General features: G+C 45.3%; 1 protein-coding gene across 1 annotated transcript in view; it reads left to right on the forward strand.

Annotated features, from left to right (window-relative positions):
- Nucleotides 1-307: 307 nt before the first annotated feature.
- foxo1a (forkhead box O1 a) overlaps nt 308-16,798 on the forward strand; it is a 37,010-nt gene continuing 20,519 nt past the window's right edge. The window contains exon 1 of the mRNA XM_089013302.1: nt 308-1,226. Within this exon, the coding sequence (XP_088869428.1) occupies nt 630-1,226 (597 nt within the window). The 5' untranslated portion in view covers nt 308-629. The remainder of the gene's footprint in view (nt 1,227-16,798) is intronic.

Here is a 16,798-nt window from a genome sequence, read left to right on the forward strand (position 1 = left end):
GTTTTGTAATCAAATGCCGGACATGGACCTGGGTTCAATTGAGGCTGGAAGTAATACAGATGTGACGAAAGGCTTTTGAAGAGTTTTCGACCGCAAATGTTGCCTTTGAAATATGTAAACATGACAGGAATTCATTGTTGGGAACAACCTTTGGATGCCCTTTCATGTTTACGAGGCCAAAGAATGAAAACAGGTCCTCTTTTCCTTTTTTTGTGTTTGGTCCCTCCCCGTGAAAAGCCCCTGGATGTCATTGATTGGTTCCTCGAGGCCGTCAATCAATCGAATGGGCGTGACCATGAGCTAAACGCCACTTCCAGTAAAAGTGCTCACATGCTGCACAGCGCGCAGTCAACTTTCTGCTACGTACATTGACGCGTCAAAACGCTGCGAAGTTTCACACTGGTCCCTTTTTTAATGCCTCCACGCTCTTTGGACGCTCTTTTTTACCGCCTTTGAATTTGTTCAACTGTCATGGGATGTAACTTCTAGAGTTGAGTGACTTTCCGTGGAGCTCCCGCGTCTCCCGGACGTTTATCTCGCATTTATATTTTTGTTTAACTTTCTTCAATTTTGCCACTGACATCGCCATCGAGGGGGTTACACCCCATCCCACCACCCTTTCGACCACCATGGCGGAAGCGGCCCATCAGCAACAACAGCCACACCTGGTGGACATAGACCCGGACTTCGAGCCCCTGGCCAGACCCCGCTCATGTACTTGGCCCTTGCCCCGGCCGGAGTTCGACACCCCGGGCGACTCCAACACCTCGTCGCCGGTGCCGTCCATCAAGCAGGAGCCCGCCGGCAACGAGTACATCAGCAACCTCAGCCTACTGGAAGAGAACGAGGACCTGTGCTCCGACTTCCAGTGTCAGGAGACGTGCGTCCACCAACATCCCACCCCCAGGCCGCAACATCAGCATCACCCCAGCCCCGCGCTCCAGCAGCATCCCCATCAGCAGCAGCCGCAGCAGCAGGTGCCCCTCCTTTCTTCCCCGGTGACCAACTCGCCGGCATCGGCCGCCGCAGCCGCCGCTGCCCAGAGGAAGAGTAGCTCGTCCCGGCGCAACGCCTGGGGGAATATGTCGTATGCGGACCTCATCACCAAAGCCATCGAGAGCTCCCCGGAGAACAGACTCACCCTGTCTCAGATTTACGACTGGATGGTGAAGAGTGTGCCTTATTTCAAAGATAAGGGAGACAGCAACAGCTCTGCCGGGTGGAAGGTACGTTGTCACTGCCGTTGTTGTTTGAGTGTGATGAACATGTGGAAAAGTGGTTTCACTCTGGTTCTCCAAGTTTAATCAACGGTGTGAACACGCAGCAGTAAAAAGTAGATCTATAGTGACTCATTAGAATGTATCTTATTTTCCTTTCGGCTTTTCCCCTCAAGGGTCGCCACAGCGAATCAATGTCCTCCATCTATCCCGGTTTTGTGCATCCTCTTCTCTCACACCAGCTACCTTCATATCCTCTTTGACCACATCCATAAACCTCCTCTTCGGTCTTCCTCTCGGTCTCCTGCCTGGCAGTTCAAGGCTCAGCATCCTTCTCCCGATATAGTCACTGTCTCTCCTGTGGACATGTCCAAACCATCTCAGTCTGGCCTCTCTGACTTTCTCTCCAAAGCCTCTAATATGAGTTGTCCCTCTAATGTACTCATTCCTGATCCTATCCAACCTGGTCACTCCCAAAGAAAACCTCAACATCTTGAGCTCTGCTACCTACAGCTCTGCTTCCTGTCTTTTCTTCAGTGGCACTGTCTCCAGTCCAAACATCATGGCTGGTCTGACCACGGTTTTATACACTTTTCCTTTCATCCTAGCTGAAACCCTTCTATCACACATCACACCTGACATTTTTCTCCAGCCGCTCCAGCCTGCCTGGACACGCTTCTTCACCTCTTTTCCACACTCTCACTTTCACACTCTCCATTGCTCTGGACAGTTGACCCCAAGTACTTAAAATCCTCCACTTTCTTTATCTCTTCTCCCTGTAGCATCACTCTTGCACTTGGATCCCTCTCATTCACACACATATATTCCGTCTTGCTGCGACTGATCTTCATTCCTCTCCTTTCCAGGGCATATCTCCACATCTCTAGTTTCTTCGCCACCTGTTCCCAGTTCTCGTTAACTCATTATAATTTGAACAATTCACAGCGGAAACCGAAACATTAAATCCATTAAAATTAATCAATCTTGTACCTAAATAATGATTTTTTAAAAGTTTGGAAAGGTTACTTGTGAATGGATTTCCCCCAAAAGTGAAATACAACTAAACTGTGTTCAACAAATACCCTCAATTAAAAGAAAAAGGTTAGTCCACTATAACATGATGTGCAATTTCCACATTTCATTTCAAGATTCTTTCTAAGTATTGCTAGTTTGTTGAGCTTCATATTGTCCAAATTCTCGCAGTCAGCCCTCTCAGATTTTTTTGTCTTCCATAAAAGCAGACTGTTTATTTTTGTTTTTTTTTTAAATCATCAATTTGTAACCATTTCCAACCTCGCTTTCACTTTGAAAAACTCGAATCCACTGTTTGTGTGTTTTGTGTTTCTGCACTGCCAATTCAAAACAATATCCTGTTTTTAAAAAATGGTGTCAATGTTTTTAGAGCTTTTCATGGATTAATCTGTGTAGTAATCGACATCAATTAATTCAACAAAGAATCGTTAGTCGCAGCTCTTGTACCCGCAACTCTACTGAACCATTTTTACATAGCCATTCTTAGGTGTCCTTCTCATTTTGGGTCATTTTTACTCTTTGTATCAAATATTTAAACGTGCTGGGTCACAATCCAGAAGTCACTGCTGGGTCTCGATAACCCATTATTAGCCTGATCCCGTTTGGACCCAATGCTGGGTTAGCTATTCCATCCAATTTGCGTGATTTTTAAGCCATCAGTTTTAGGAGTGGCCAAAAAAATAAGTCAAATAAAGGCAAAGAAAAGCAAAATATACGTCCTTGGGTTGCGTTTAACTTTTTAATCTGTTTTGTCATTGCCCTCCTTCATCCATGACAGTCATGTGACTTGTCACGGCTCCCTTTAATTTATAAAGTCCGCTGACTCCACTGGGGCCCTGCGTCGCAGTGTCGCGCAACAGTAACACGTGATTCTCGTCTCGACTAATTCACGCAAAGTGAAAGAAGGCGGATGAAAATGAACCCGTGAGTTCAGACTTCATGGGATGCTGAGGACGTCCCAGGGGGTAGGTGGCGAGGTCTTGGCCGGGGCTCTTTTCCATGTGGCGTGACCGGCATCTGCCTTTGGAGCGGCTTGAATGGTGTCTGGCAATAAATTGATGGCAAGAGATTTGTTTGCGATTCATCCCGCCCCAACCCCCCACTCCCCTGACCCTGGCAGATTTTGAAACGCGCCGAGGTGACCCCGGCGCGTCATTAATGAGGCGGAATTCAGCAGCGTGCACACACACATGCTGTTCGCCATTCATCCGTTTGACCCGGCTGTTTACTAAAGCTCCCGACTAATGAAGGGCTGTCGGATTGCGTCCCGTCAATCAGACTACACACCAAAAAAAAGCTCTATGTGGCCCAAACATAAAAAGGAGATTTTCCACGTACACTCGAAAGCAACAATCACCATTTTATTAAAATTGGTGATTGTCCAAATAGCATAATGTCTTGGCCACGAAGATGCATTTCAAAATATATTATAATCATAATAAGAAAACTAAAACGTTCACCTGCACCGCAACTTATCCCTACTTTCAGGGTGTGGACTAGCAAAAAGCCACCATCCGCAAAAACTCCCTGCGTGGTGTATCGTGCGATATCTACGTAAATAGAGCCCCATGAGCAGGGTATAAAGAAAATGTCGGTTTTGGTCTATCTGGTTTGTGTGAGAATTCAGTCTGTGAACCCACCTCTGCAATCATCCAATGGGCAAGCAGAAAAAGTTGCAATATTTTGTTTTTGTTATGTTACCCCATGATAGGGTTGTTGTTGGAAGTCCAGTCTTCATTTACTCCTCCGTTCCCACCGCATTGCCTCACACCTGCCGAGTGTGCAGAGTGAGTCATCGAGCCGCGCACATCGACATGAACTTTGACATCCCAGCAGCAGCTCCAACATCTTGAATTGAATTTGTCATAGGAGGGTAATCAATCGTGTGATGTAATCTGATCACATCATAAGTGACTAAAAGGAAGAAAGCTAAGCGTTAAGAATTGTATCGACAATGCTCTTTAAAGATCAACCAGAATTTTTACTTTGTGACACCAAGACTGGCCAACCTTTCCCATGGCCACTTTCTTTTGTGAATGAGGTTTCGTGTATGTGTGTCAGCTGATTGTGTGAGGCCATGACCCACTGAAAAAGGGACGCGACTTCGTCTGGACAGCACATCCCTTCATTTGACCCACAAAAATATACTTAAAGACCCTGGTCGCTGGAATATAGACCACTGTTAACACAGGGCATTTTTGCAACAAGCAACTAGTTAGATTGCGAGCTAACTGTTTTTCAGCGTTTCACTCAACCAAAAGACGAACCGCGGGTTTGTCTGTGGTATCATTTCCTCACTGTTGAGGATTAAAATAATGGACTCTGTTAAAATGAAGAAAGGATTGTTGAATATGCTCTTGTGACGGGTAGAGAGTTGAAAAGAAATGTCGTGGTCATTTGGTGTTAGCTACCTCGGCCATTTTGTGTCATAGATTCTATAAATCGGTCATTTGAGGGTTTGTGCTGTTGTTAATGTTAATATTTTATTAGCACACCATATGACCACTTTGACATGTGAGAAGAGTGGCTGTGAAATTGCGGGAATTCAGAAAATGTGAGGTCGGCTTTTAATAGGGAACTTAGATATAGGTGAAAAAAACATCATCATTTACCTGAAACATTTATTACAAAATGTTTCAGGTAAGTTATGATGATTAGTCTTCTTACAAATGACAGTGTCTGAAACTCGTGAGAAAAAGTTAGCGGACACAAGGGCAGACAACTCTGAAAAGTTGCCTGCCCGGCCATAAAGTTGCCTGTCTCATTTTTCACAACTTCAAACATAATAAGACTAATCGCAAAAAAAAAAAAAAAAACGTTGTTGCTAAGTATTAAGGATGGTTTTTATTAAGGATGTACCTACCACAAATGCTCGCCTAATTGATGGTAAATATTCCTTGCTGATGATTTTGCTCCAGTTGGTCGTTTGTCCATACATTCTTCGTCCTTTTCCACAATGCAATGTTTGCGTTGCGTCGTCTGCTACAAGCCACCTGAATTCTTCTTTCTACGATGCTTTTAATATGCGTTCAATTTCTAAGCTCCTTTCAAAACTCACAAGTACACTTTAATAATGATAATCCATTTCATTTGTAAGCACCTTTCAAAACTCTCAAGGTCACTTTACAGTCACGGGATAATGTACGTTTATGTTTTGTAGCGTCATAAATTTTGTTAGCTTCCTTTGAATCTTTCTTCTGGGGCTGAGGTTCTGTACATCTACTTTGGAAAATGATACGCAAATGTACGCCATTATAACGCTTGGGAAAGTCCGGAAGCCCGAAGCAGGCTTTTGACTGGCTGCCGTGCCGAGTATGCAAATTGCAAAACGAACCCGAAATTCAGACATTTCCAAACCAAATGTTCATACGTTTGCTTTATTGAAAAGCATTTGCTTTATTGAAAAAAGCAAACGTTTGATTTGTTTTTTTTTTTTTTTTTTTTCCCAAAAAGTTGTCAGCCACCCGGGCCGAGACGTTTTGTAAGTTGTACGCCCGACATAAAAGTTGCACGCCCCGGGCATCCGTGCAGACGTTATTTCAGACACTGCAAATGATCCAACATACAAACTTTATGAGCTCCTGAGTTTTTTCCAAATACCCAATGATTACCACCCAATGGAAATTTCCCACTGGCAGATGCACCTGATTTTTCTCAAAATAGAACTCCTTTCAGACTGACACCACGCAAAAAAGTCTAGTCTCTATGTATGGCCCGTTACGAAAAGGCCCAGGTACTGACGCTGGTCCGGTGGTTTGGAAAGGTTGATTCACAGTTGGTCTCAGCATCGCGACGACAGCCACCTCCTTTGCGCCTCTTTATTTTCATGGGCATTCCTCCATTCAGGGAAGCGTCATTGTGGCGGCTCGACGAGGGGGCGCTCGACCTCCGCCAAGGGGCTCTCCGTAGACGGTATGATAGTGTGGGAAAAGCAGCGTGCCATTCACAGCGGCGGCGAGGTTGACGGCGGGGCCTCCCGCGCCTCCACACAGGGGGGCTATTCCACATTGTTTACTTGCGGAGTGAACGGCGCGATTGCTTCTGGCGTAAAATGACACCGCACTTTTGATTCAGGTTGCTGCTTTTTGTCATGTGAAGTATGTGACAGGGTGGTGGAACAATGATTGGCACCTCCACCTAACGTTTCTTCATTGAAGGCTGAGATCTATGTCATTCAAAGTGTGAGCGTGGATGGTTGTTTGTCTATGTGTGGGTTGCGATTGACTGGCAACCAGTTCAGGGTGTCCCCAAGACAGCTGGGATAGGCTCCAGCACCCCTGAGGATAAGCGTTTCCTAAAACGGATGGATAGGAAGATTAATGGATGTTTTTTAACTACAGTAAAGTCTCGTTATATTGCTATCGGTTATATAGATAATACTGCTTATTACGATACTATTTTCATTTACCGTGCACTTTTCTAGTCTTTTTATGTATAATTAGTTCCGTTTAGTACGATTCATGGTTTTTGAAAGGCGCTTATAAATTAAATGTATTATTATTATTATTATTATTATTATTATGATAATCCGGTTACTCCGGTGCTCTTTTTCATCTCCCGTCGGCCATTTTGCTATGTTTATATTGATACAAAAGATACCTAAGGTGAATCGATTTTTGCTTAGGGGATTCTATACAGTACCACCATTATCGAAATCTGTATCGGTTGCGCCGTTGGTCACGTGGCTTGGTCACGTGACACCGGTGATCTAAAGACTTGAATATTGTTGACGTGAATGTGAGTTGTTTAATGTCATGGGTTTTTGATTTTCCATTCGCTCAATTGTTTCAACCAGAGACAAATTCTTTTTGTCTTTTGCCAAATCAGAATCAGAATCGGAATCATCTTTATTGCCAAGTATGTAGAACACACAAGGAATTTGTTTCCGGTAGAACACGCTGCACTAGTATCGCTGTCAAAAAAAACTGCTAAGTTGCACTATACAGTTCCATTTTGGCTACTGTTGAAAGAGTTCAAAGAGTTAATGGCTTGGGGGAAGAAGCTGTTTAAATGTCTGCTGGATTTGGTGTGTATGGATCGGTAGCGCCTGCCTGAGGGGAGTAGCTGGAAAAGGTGGTGGGCAGGGTGCGGAGGGTCCAGTAGGATTTTCAGCGCCCTAGTTTGGATTCTTGCAGTGTACAAGTCCTCGAGAGTGGGTAGGGCGGTGCCAATGATTTTTTCCGCCGTCCTAACTGTCCGTTGAAGTCGGATTTTGTCCATGTTTGTGGCGGCCCCGAACCAAACGGTGATGGAAGAACACAGGATGGATTCGATGACAGCCGTGTAGAAATGTTGCAGCACCTCCTGTGGCAGGCCATGCTTCTTTAGCAGCCTCAGGAAGTACATTCTCTGTTGGGCCTTTTTCAGGATAGAGTTGGTGTTGACCTCCCACTTCATGTCCTGGGAGACTGTGATTCCCAGGAACTTGAAGGTCTCAACGGTTGACACCATGCAGTTGGATAGTGTGAGGGGTAGCTGTGGTGATGGATGTTTCCTGAAGTCCACCATCATCTCAACTGTCTTGAGCGTGTTCAGCTCCAGGTTGTGACGGCTGCACCAGAGCTCCAGCTGCTCCACTTGTTGTCGGTACGCAGACTCGTCGCCGTCTTTGATGAGACCGATGACCGTGGTGTCGTCTGCGAACTTTATGAATTTGACAGCTGGGTGCGTTGAGGTGCAGTCGTTTGTGTAGAGAGAGAAGAGCAATGGAGAGAGGACGCATCCCTGCGGGGCTCCAGTGCTCGTGGTTCGTGTTGTGGATGATATATTTCCCAGTCTGACCTGTTGTGTCCGTCCTGTCAGGAAGCTGAGGGTCCACTGGCAGATCGTGGGGGACACACCAAGCTGGAGAAGTTTGGGGATGAGGAGTTCTGGGATGATGGTATTGAACGCAGAGCTGTAGTCCACAAACAGGATCCTTGCGTAGGTTCCTGTGTTGTCAAGGTGGTCGAGGGTGTGGTGCAGTCCGATGTTGACTGCATCCTCCACAGACCTGTTTGCCCGGTAGGCAAACTGAAGAGGATCTAGCAGAGGTCCGGTGATGTTCTTTAGGTGGTTCAGCACGAGGCGTTCAAAGGACTTCATGACCACAGACGTCAGAGCAACAGGTCTATAGTCGTTCAATCCCGAGGGTGCTGGTTTCTTTGGAACTGGGACGATAGTAGACTGTTTGAAGCAGGATGGGACTTCACACTGCTCCAGGGATCTGTTGAAGATTTGTGTGAAGAAATAAAGATGATTTGGATTGAATGGACTCTCAGCTGGGATCACCTGTTGCGTCACACGCGTGTATGATTTTGAAGTGCGCCTTTTAACCCTTTCATGTCTTTCAATTCCTTGATCTCCTTGATGTGCGTCTCACCCTGATGCATAGCACACGCTTGAAAATTGTATAAAAGGAGCTGTCACGGGACAGAGAGATTGGGCGAACCACGGGGCAGAATCATCTCAGACTCATCTCGGACTCACGCCCGGCTCACGCCGGGCGTCGGACGGACATCACGGCACGACTTGCTCGACTCCACGCCGCGATCAAGCTCTGCGCGTCACCTGCCTGGGAGATCTGACAACGAACCTACTTACAAATAAAGAGAACCATCAAACTCTTTATTGGCGAGCCAGCCAGGAGAATTTTTTTCCGTCCTCCTCAGCCCAATCAACTCTCCAAATGGAAAGAACCAGATTTCCCAGCCGCCCGTGAACAACGGCATCTTCACAGCAAGACCCTCGAGCCGAGCTCCCGATGGGCCGCCACCACCCGTGGGCGCCCCGACCCCACCGTGAAACCTGCCGCACCGTGATGGCCAACATCGTTCAATTCGCCTGGCGACTCTGCAACTAGCTGCATCGTATATGTCCACGATCGCACATCGTCGGACATCGCTTATGTCCACGATCGGACATCGTATATGTCCACGATCGGACATCACTTATGTCCACGATCGGACTTCGGGAAGACGCTTCATGGCCAACACGGCCGCCGACGTCAGCGTGCTTCCTCAGCGTCCTGCAGAGCGCCATGGCAGCGCGATCATCGCCACCGTCGCCGATGACCGGCCTGTCCATGCCCGGCAGCATGGCCAACCCCACGCACCTTCGTCCTCACAATCCCTCATCGATTCTCCGACTTGACCGATCCCAGCCGAACAACTCACAGTAAGAAGACCTTCCGGCATCGACTCGACGGCCGCGAGGAAAGTTTCCATCGATCGACTCAAACTGGCAGTCGTAGAGCACTCTTTGCCGTGCTCCCGTACAACGACTTCAGGCACCACGAAACTTCCTCGGCAACCACCCCACCGACGCCTGCCATGCCCGGTGACCGTCATCTTGCCTGGCTTCACCATGTCGCAGAATGACTTTTGTTTTTATTTCTTTTTCCTTCATCGCTTTCACCGACTTTGGATTCAGGAGGGGAGCCCTGTTGCGTCACACGCGTGTATGATTTTGAAGTACGCCTTTCAACCCTTTCATGTCTTTCAATTCCTTGATCTCCTTGATGTGCGTCTCACCCTGACGCATAGCACACGCTTGAAAATTGTATAAAAGGAGATGTTGCGGGACAGAGAGATTGGGCGAACCACGGGGCAGAATCATCTCAGACTCATCTCGGACTCCCGCCGGGCGTCGGACGGACATCACGGGACGACTTGCTCGACTCCACGCCGCGATCAAGCTCTGCACGTCACCTGCCTGGGAGATCTGACAACCTACTTACAAATAAAGAGAACCATCAAACTCTTTACACCCAAAATTCTTGTGAGCAAAGTACTTTATTTTAAATCATCCGTGGTGGTTGTTGAGCATTTTGGAGTCCCTTTTGTTTGAGGTTTTAGACCAGAAGGAGCACTGGATGCAGAGCGTGACTGCCTTAAGCGAGTGTTTGAAATAACGTCTGCTCGGAGGCCCGGGGCGTAAAACTTTTACATCGGGCGTATAACTTTCAAAATGTCTCGACCCAGGTGGCCGAGAACTTCTTCAAGGAATATTTTTTTTTCAAATCAAACATTTCTTTTGTAAATAAAGTAATAAAGTAAAAGCTTCAAGCAAACCGCTACAAGCCACGTGGACTCCTCTTTCTAAGCGCCTTTCAAAAGTTTCAAGTACACTTTACAGTCACGGTATAGTCCAAAGCACGAAACAGGCTTCTGATTGGCTGCCGTGCAGAGTATGCAAATTGCCAAACGAACGTTCGAACAGTAAAACTTGAGAGTTTTGAAAGGCGCTTCGAAAGAGCAGTCCACGCGGGTTTTAACAGACAACGCAACAACATTGCATTGTGCACCAACAACATTGCATTGTGCACCATGACGACAAACGACAACTGGAGCAAAATCTTCAGCCAGGGATATTTACCAAAATTAAGCAAGGGAGCATTTGTGGTAGGTACTTCCTTAATTAAAAAAATAATTTATACTACGCAACAATGTTTTTTTTTGTGATTAGTCGTCTTATTGTGTTTCAAGTTGTGAAAAATGGTGCAGGCAACTTTATGGCCGGCCCGGCAACTTTTCAGAGTTGGCTGCCCGGGTGTCCGCTAAGTTTTTGTCATGAGTTTCAGACACTACTTATGCTCAGTGTTTATTAGCGATCACAAGGAAGAGCGTCAACTTTTTGTGAGCAACGCAACTTCATGTGGATCTTCTGTGACTGTTGTTGAGTTCCTCGGTTTGTGTTGTTCGACACAAATGATCACTGAGTGAAGACTTTGGTGATGTTTGGTGCTAGAGTTAGCTTACGACTGGCTTAGCATCATTATGCTTGTTACTCGTTATAAAAAGGTAGCATGTGTTTATGTCTGTTACGTAGTGACAGCCCCTGATGCTTTGTAGTCAGTAAAGGTGCTTTATTAATATCATCACGTGTTGATGAGTTCTTACTTTGTATTTTGAAATCCAAGTTGTCAACAAATCAGAATCACTGCTTCCTCTCTCCCACCCGCCCCCCAACGCCAGCACGCCAAATGCTTCCTCGCCGGCGCCGCTTTTGGCGGCCGAGCTTGAGTGAGACAAAATCGCCCGCCAACTGAGTCACAACGACGGACAGTTGTGCCAGGTGGGACCCGCTCACAGGAGCTCTTTTGGCTGGACGTTGGCCCGGACAGGAACTGGAATGAACGCATGTAGCGGGAAAAAAAGCACAACCCTGTGCAGGTCTGTTTTCTTTCTCGTGTCCTATGTTGGTTTCAGAGGTGACGAATGTAATCACACTTTGTATTTTAGAAGAAGGTTAGGCACTTGAGTAAAAATAAAGACTCGTTAAGGGAGATTTCACTAAGGAGTAAAAGTCAAAATGTTTTTTAGAGTGTGTTATATAATTGACAATACTCACTTAGATGAATTGACAGAACCAAAATGCAACACACAAATGTTTTCCTTTTTTATCAAGTGCTCAAACTGTGAAGAATGAAAACCATATCACACCTTACGTCTGTGCAAGCTCTCAGTCGTACAGGAGTGGTCCATCGATGAGAAGGTTTCTTCAGCCGTCATCTGTACTTTTTTGAAGGTGTCGGACGTTTTTGTCAGACAGATCTCTCAGAGATAGAAAAGGCTGTACTAACCAAAGGTTTACATTTCTCAGTAACTCCTAAAACAATACCTACAATAGATTACATCACAGCGACGGAATCGGCTATTAAAAATAACAAACTTTCGTATGCAGAGGCAGATGATCTACGCATTAAAATATCAGCCCTTCTCAGTAGTGCCAAACTACCTCCGTCCAACATAACATTAGAAGAGAGAAAGGCGTTAACTACTCTACAAAAAGACAAAAATATTACTATTTTGCCAGCAGACAAGGGCAGATGCACAGTGCTTCTCAACACATTGGATTATGAAGACAAAATAAATTGGTTAATCAGTGATTCTAACACTTATGAGCAACTAAAAAGGGACCATTCCAATATATACAAGAAAGAAATGATAGACTGTCTCCAAAAGTTAGAAAAAGGAAAACATATAGACAAACAGACCTACCCGGGAGAGGCCACGGCATGTATCTATGGCCTGCCAAAAATACATAAAGAAGGGTTCCCCCTCAGACCCATTGTTTGTAGCATTGACTCCTCTACATACAATGTAGCTAAATATTTAAAAACTATGTTAGCTCCGTTGGTTGGTAACACAGAATATCACATAGAGAACACCACAGGGTTTGTAGAGAGGATCAAAGACCTTATATTGGAACCTGAGGAAACTTTGGCATCTTACGATGTGACTTCTCTCTTTACATCTGTCCCAACCCCAGCAGCAGTCTCAGTGGTGAGGACGAGACTGTTGGCGGACGTTTCTCTGCATGAAAGAACCAAACTTAAACCGGATCACTTCTGCAAATTATTGGAAATTTGCCTTAATACTACGTATTTTCAATTTAGGGCGAATTTTTACAAATTCATGGTTGTGCTATGTGGCTAATCTGTACATGGAAGAGATGGAGAAACAGGCCCTCACATCCTTCCCGGGGACAAAACCTAGACAGTGGTTTAGATATGTGGACGATACTTTTGTCATAATTAAAAAACAAGAAATTCAATCCTTCACAGATCACCTCAACTCGGTAGACATCAACATTAAATTTACTCGTGAGGACATTAAAGAGAACCAACTAGCCTTTTTGGATTGTAAAGTAATTATGAAAGAGGACAGAGCGCTAAAAACAGAAGTCTTTAGGAAGGCTACGCACACAGACCAATACTTACTTTTCGATTCTAACCACCTTTTACAACACAAACTAGGAGTTATCAGAACCATTCAGCATAGGGCTAAACTAATACCAACAAGCGTCGAAGGCAGAGAAAAGGAGTCAAAACATATCAGGAGAGCACTCACTAACTGTGGGTACCCTCAGTGGTCATTCAACAAATGTCAGAAAGAAAGAATAGGGAATGAAACCAAAAATTGTCAAGATACAAAAAGGAGAGGAGTAGCAGTACCTTACATTGCAGGAGTTTCTGAAAAACTACAAAGAGTCGTTTGGCAACACAAAATTCCTACTAATTTCAAACCAATAAACACGTTAAGGCAAAAATTAGTGCATCCAAAAGATAGGCTGCCAAATAAAAAACAAAGTAATGTAGTTTATTCAATACATTGTAAGAATGAAAATTGTAAAGAGCAGTACATTGGCGATTCTCATAAAACAACTAAATCCTTCATTAAACCGGTGGGGTGAGGTTCAATTTGGATCGTTCATACAATAGCCTGCTTAGGCAAAACAGGTTAGGCAACATTCGTAATGCTGATTAGGTGATACCGGAGGGAGTGGGGCAAACAGGCCAGTCGTTAGTCAGGAATGTAGGAACAATCAGTGGGGCCACAGGGAGTGGTCCTCTGCTCCCCCCATCCTGAGAGTAGGGACCTATCATAGCTGTGTCCAGCGCCGCCATGTCTGGACATTAGGGATATATAAATAGGGCAGATACGACCAGTAAAACTTTAGTTCGCTGACGAAGCCTCTTGGATAGGAGGCGAAACGTCTGACACCTTCAAAAAAAGCACAGATGACGGCTGAAGAAACCTTCTCATCCATGTCACACCATGTCATTTTTTTATACCCAGGGTTATCGAGAATTGGCTTCATTTTGAGGCTATCAAAACTTGCTCCCATTGCTTTGTCAATCGTGCCAGCTGGCGAACAAAAATACTTCATTATGCAGTAATAACTGACCCCAAAAACAACAATAATATAAATAATCACAACGCCTTACCTATTTGTATTTTCCTGGATGAGATGGAGAATTTCTGTATCAGGGTTTTTTGTGGTTTTTTTAGGTGGAAGAAGACATACATTCTCCATGAACAATTTTGTAAGCGGCATCAAACACCTCTCCCAATGTCTTTTTTCTATTGTGTGTCGACTAAGTTTGGAAAAATAAGACATCATTCTTTCTAATATGTCATACAAAGTAAAAGTTATCAGAAAACAGAATTAAGATCATACGTACCTGCAAATTGTGCTTGGGTACAGAATCAAGATTTTGGTTCTTTCTGCCATTGGTTGTTTTCACACAATTCGCTTGTAAGTTTTATGCATACGCACGCATGCACGCAACTTGACTGTTCTTTCAGTATTGCCGCATCGCCTGTGTCACTGCGCAAATATTTACCGCGCTTTGATGTCCGTGCGTAGATCGATACGTCCGCGGCGTTCCCTCTGTACACGACACGGCATTCCTCGCTCCACTTGCAGTAAACACTCCCTCCCACGCCTCAAAACAAACTCGAGACAAACATGGCGGTCGGAGCTGGTTCACGGCCCGCCGGTCGTTAGTGCGCACCCGGTGACTTTACTCGGTCATGCATTGGTACGGCGAGCAAGTATTGGAATCGCACATTAAAGAAAAAAATGAGGTCAGTTATGTTTGTCACAAGTGTTAAATTTGATTTAGTTTAGCTTATATGAATCAAGGTTCTGTTCATGTTTGGTACAGTGTTGGAAGCAAATGCAAACATTAAACATCTACTTAGTGTTTGTGTCAATAGGAACAGATTTAATCACATTTACAATGGAACCACTACGTTCTCAAGCTAGGTGCTGAATTAGCTGCTCTGTCTGTTTAGCGCGTGACTAAAGACACTCAGGCCGAGCCCACACCGAACCCAAATGAACTCTATGACGAGAGAATAACAATAATAACAACAATCGACCATATGTGCCGCCTCAAAGCCTGTGGAGGCTTCTCTTGAAGCCAAAACAGCTTTCACAGGCCACGTAAAATTACAGAGGACTTGATCCAAGATCATGACTTTGACACCCATACATTACCTAGTCAGGAAGTTGTTTTCCCCCACCTCCATCCAGATTTCAGCCATTTTGGACAGTGTCACAAAGTTAACTTTTGCCCGCCACCCGGTTCAGGTTATACGTGCTATATATCAGGTCATCACTCGGGTGGCATTGATAATAGTTCTTTGCCACTTTTATGAGATCAAAAGCAAAATAAAATGTATGTCAGGGTACCATTTTGGGATTCAACGTTTTCTAAATGTAGAAAAATAAAACAGTCACAGGAATCATGAAATGAATGGATTCACTGAGAACCGTGTTTCGATGTATACATTTTGAGTGTCTTAAATCGTGAAACTAGCGATTGCAAAGCTGACTACACCGCCATCCTGCTCAACCAGCGAATCCAACATTTCTCTGCCTACTTTTGTCCACCTAGTGTACAATTCCCACCAATACCAGCTTTAACCTAAGAATGAAGGCATTCTAGTCTCTGGCGCAAAGCTGATTTGGTCATCGGCAATCCGAAACAAGCTCATAGTCTGAATGTGTATTAGTGGGACGCTGGGAAGGGGGGTGAGAGGGGTAGGAGGGATCAGATGGAACAGCAGCGCTCCTGTTTCTCCCGCTCCAGCACACACATGCATTCACACACACTCACATAGACTCACGTCACCCCTGAAAGCGGTGGAGTCCAAGCTTGGCACGGCCCCAGGACAGAAGGGGCAGCTGTGTTTCTCAGGCGAGGATCTGGAGGAGCACAGCCCATTTGCCTCCCCGGCCGCCTGCCTTTGCCATGCCTTGTCCATTCCATACCAATGGTGGACCACACTTTGTGCCCTGACATCCCCCACCGACTCTCCCAGACCCACCACCACCACCTTTGTCCCCCAATATTTAGAGAAGGAGAAAACGACGCGGTAGCAGTTGTGACTGTTTGCCACTTGTTCTGAGTTGCATAAGAAGACGTTTACTGGAATCAAGGAGCCGCAGGCCAAAGTCTGGTGCCACTGGTTAGTCAGCGGAACTATGAGGCACTGTGTTAGAGGTGGAGCATGTGCACGGGTGTGTTTGCGTGCCCGCGTGCATGAGAGTGCATAACCTGGGCCTCATAATTAAAGCCCCGCTGCTGGCAGATGCACAGACACGATGGCAGACAGACAACCGGCCGACAAGGGGAGCATTCCAACACATCTTTCTTTCCTCATTCAAACCCCTCCCCCTTTTTCCACTTCTTTGTGGCTTCATATACTTGCCTTTGCTTTGTGACTGCCTCCTCACCTTTGAAATCGCTCTGCTCACAAGCAGCAGCTTGGAGAAGACCTCAAATGCTAGCTTGGTAGCATCTGTCTAGCTAGCTAGCTCGATAACTGGCTTGATAACTAGCTCGATAACTGGATAGATGGATGGATGGATAGACAGGCAGGCAGACAGAAAGTCAGACAGAACGTTGTTTTGTGAATTGTAGTCTTGGATCCAGTAAATTTCAACTATAAGAATGCTAGTTGATAGCAAAATGCCTTTTTTTCAGTAAAAAAATCTGCTTTTATTCAAAGATCAGAAAAGTCTGTCTGTCATGGCAGTATGATGACAGCCGAGGAGTCCATTCATTCTCATAATGCGTATGGAACGCAACACAGCTGACTGACAAACACCATTGTTGTATTTGCCGTGATGTCAACACAACCATAGTTTGGGATTGAGCAACAAAATGAGAATTATTCCTGCCTGCGATTTCACAACCTTCCCGCTGGAGTTCCCTCTCACAAACACTCTTGTCAGGAAGCAAAGTTCAGATAGAGAATGAAGAAGGCAGGAAA

The sequence above is a fragment of the Hippocampus bargibanti genome, linkage group LG14, assembly GCF_051943395.1.
Source record: "Hippocampus bargibanti isolate YZ-2025 linkage group LG14, ASM5194339v1, whole genome shotgun sequence".
NCBI lineage: Eukaryota > Metazoa > Chordata > Actinopteri > Syngnathiformes > Syngnathidae > Hippocampus > Hippocampus bargibanti.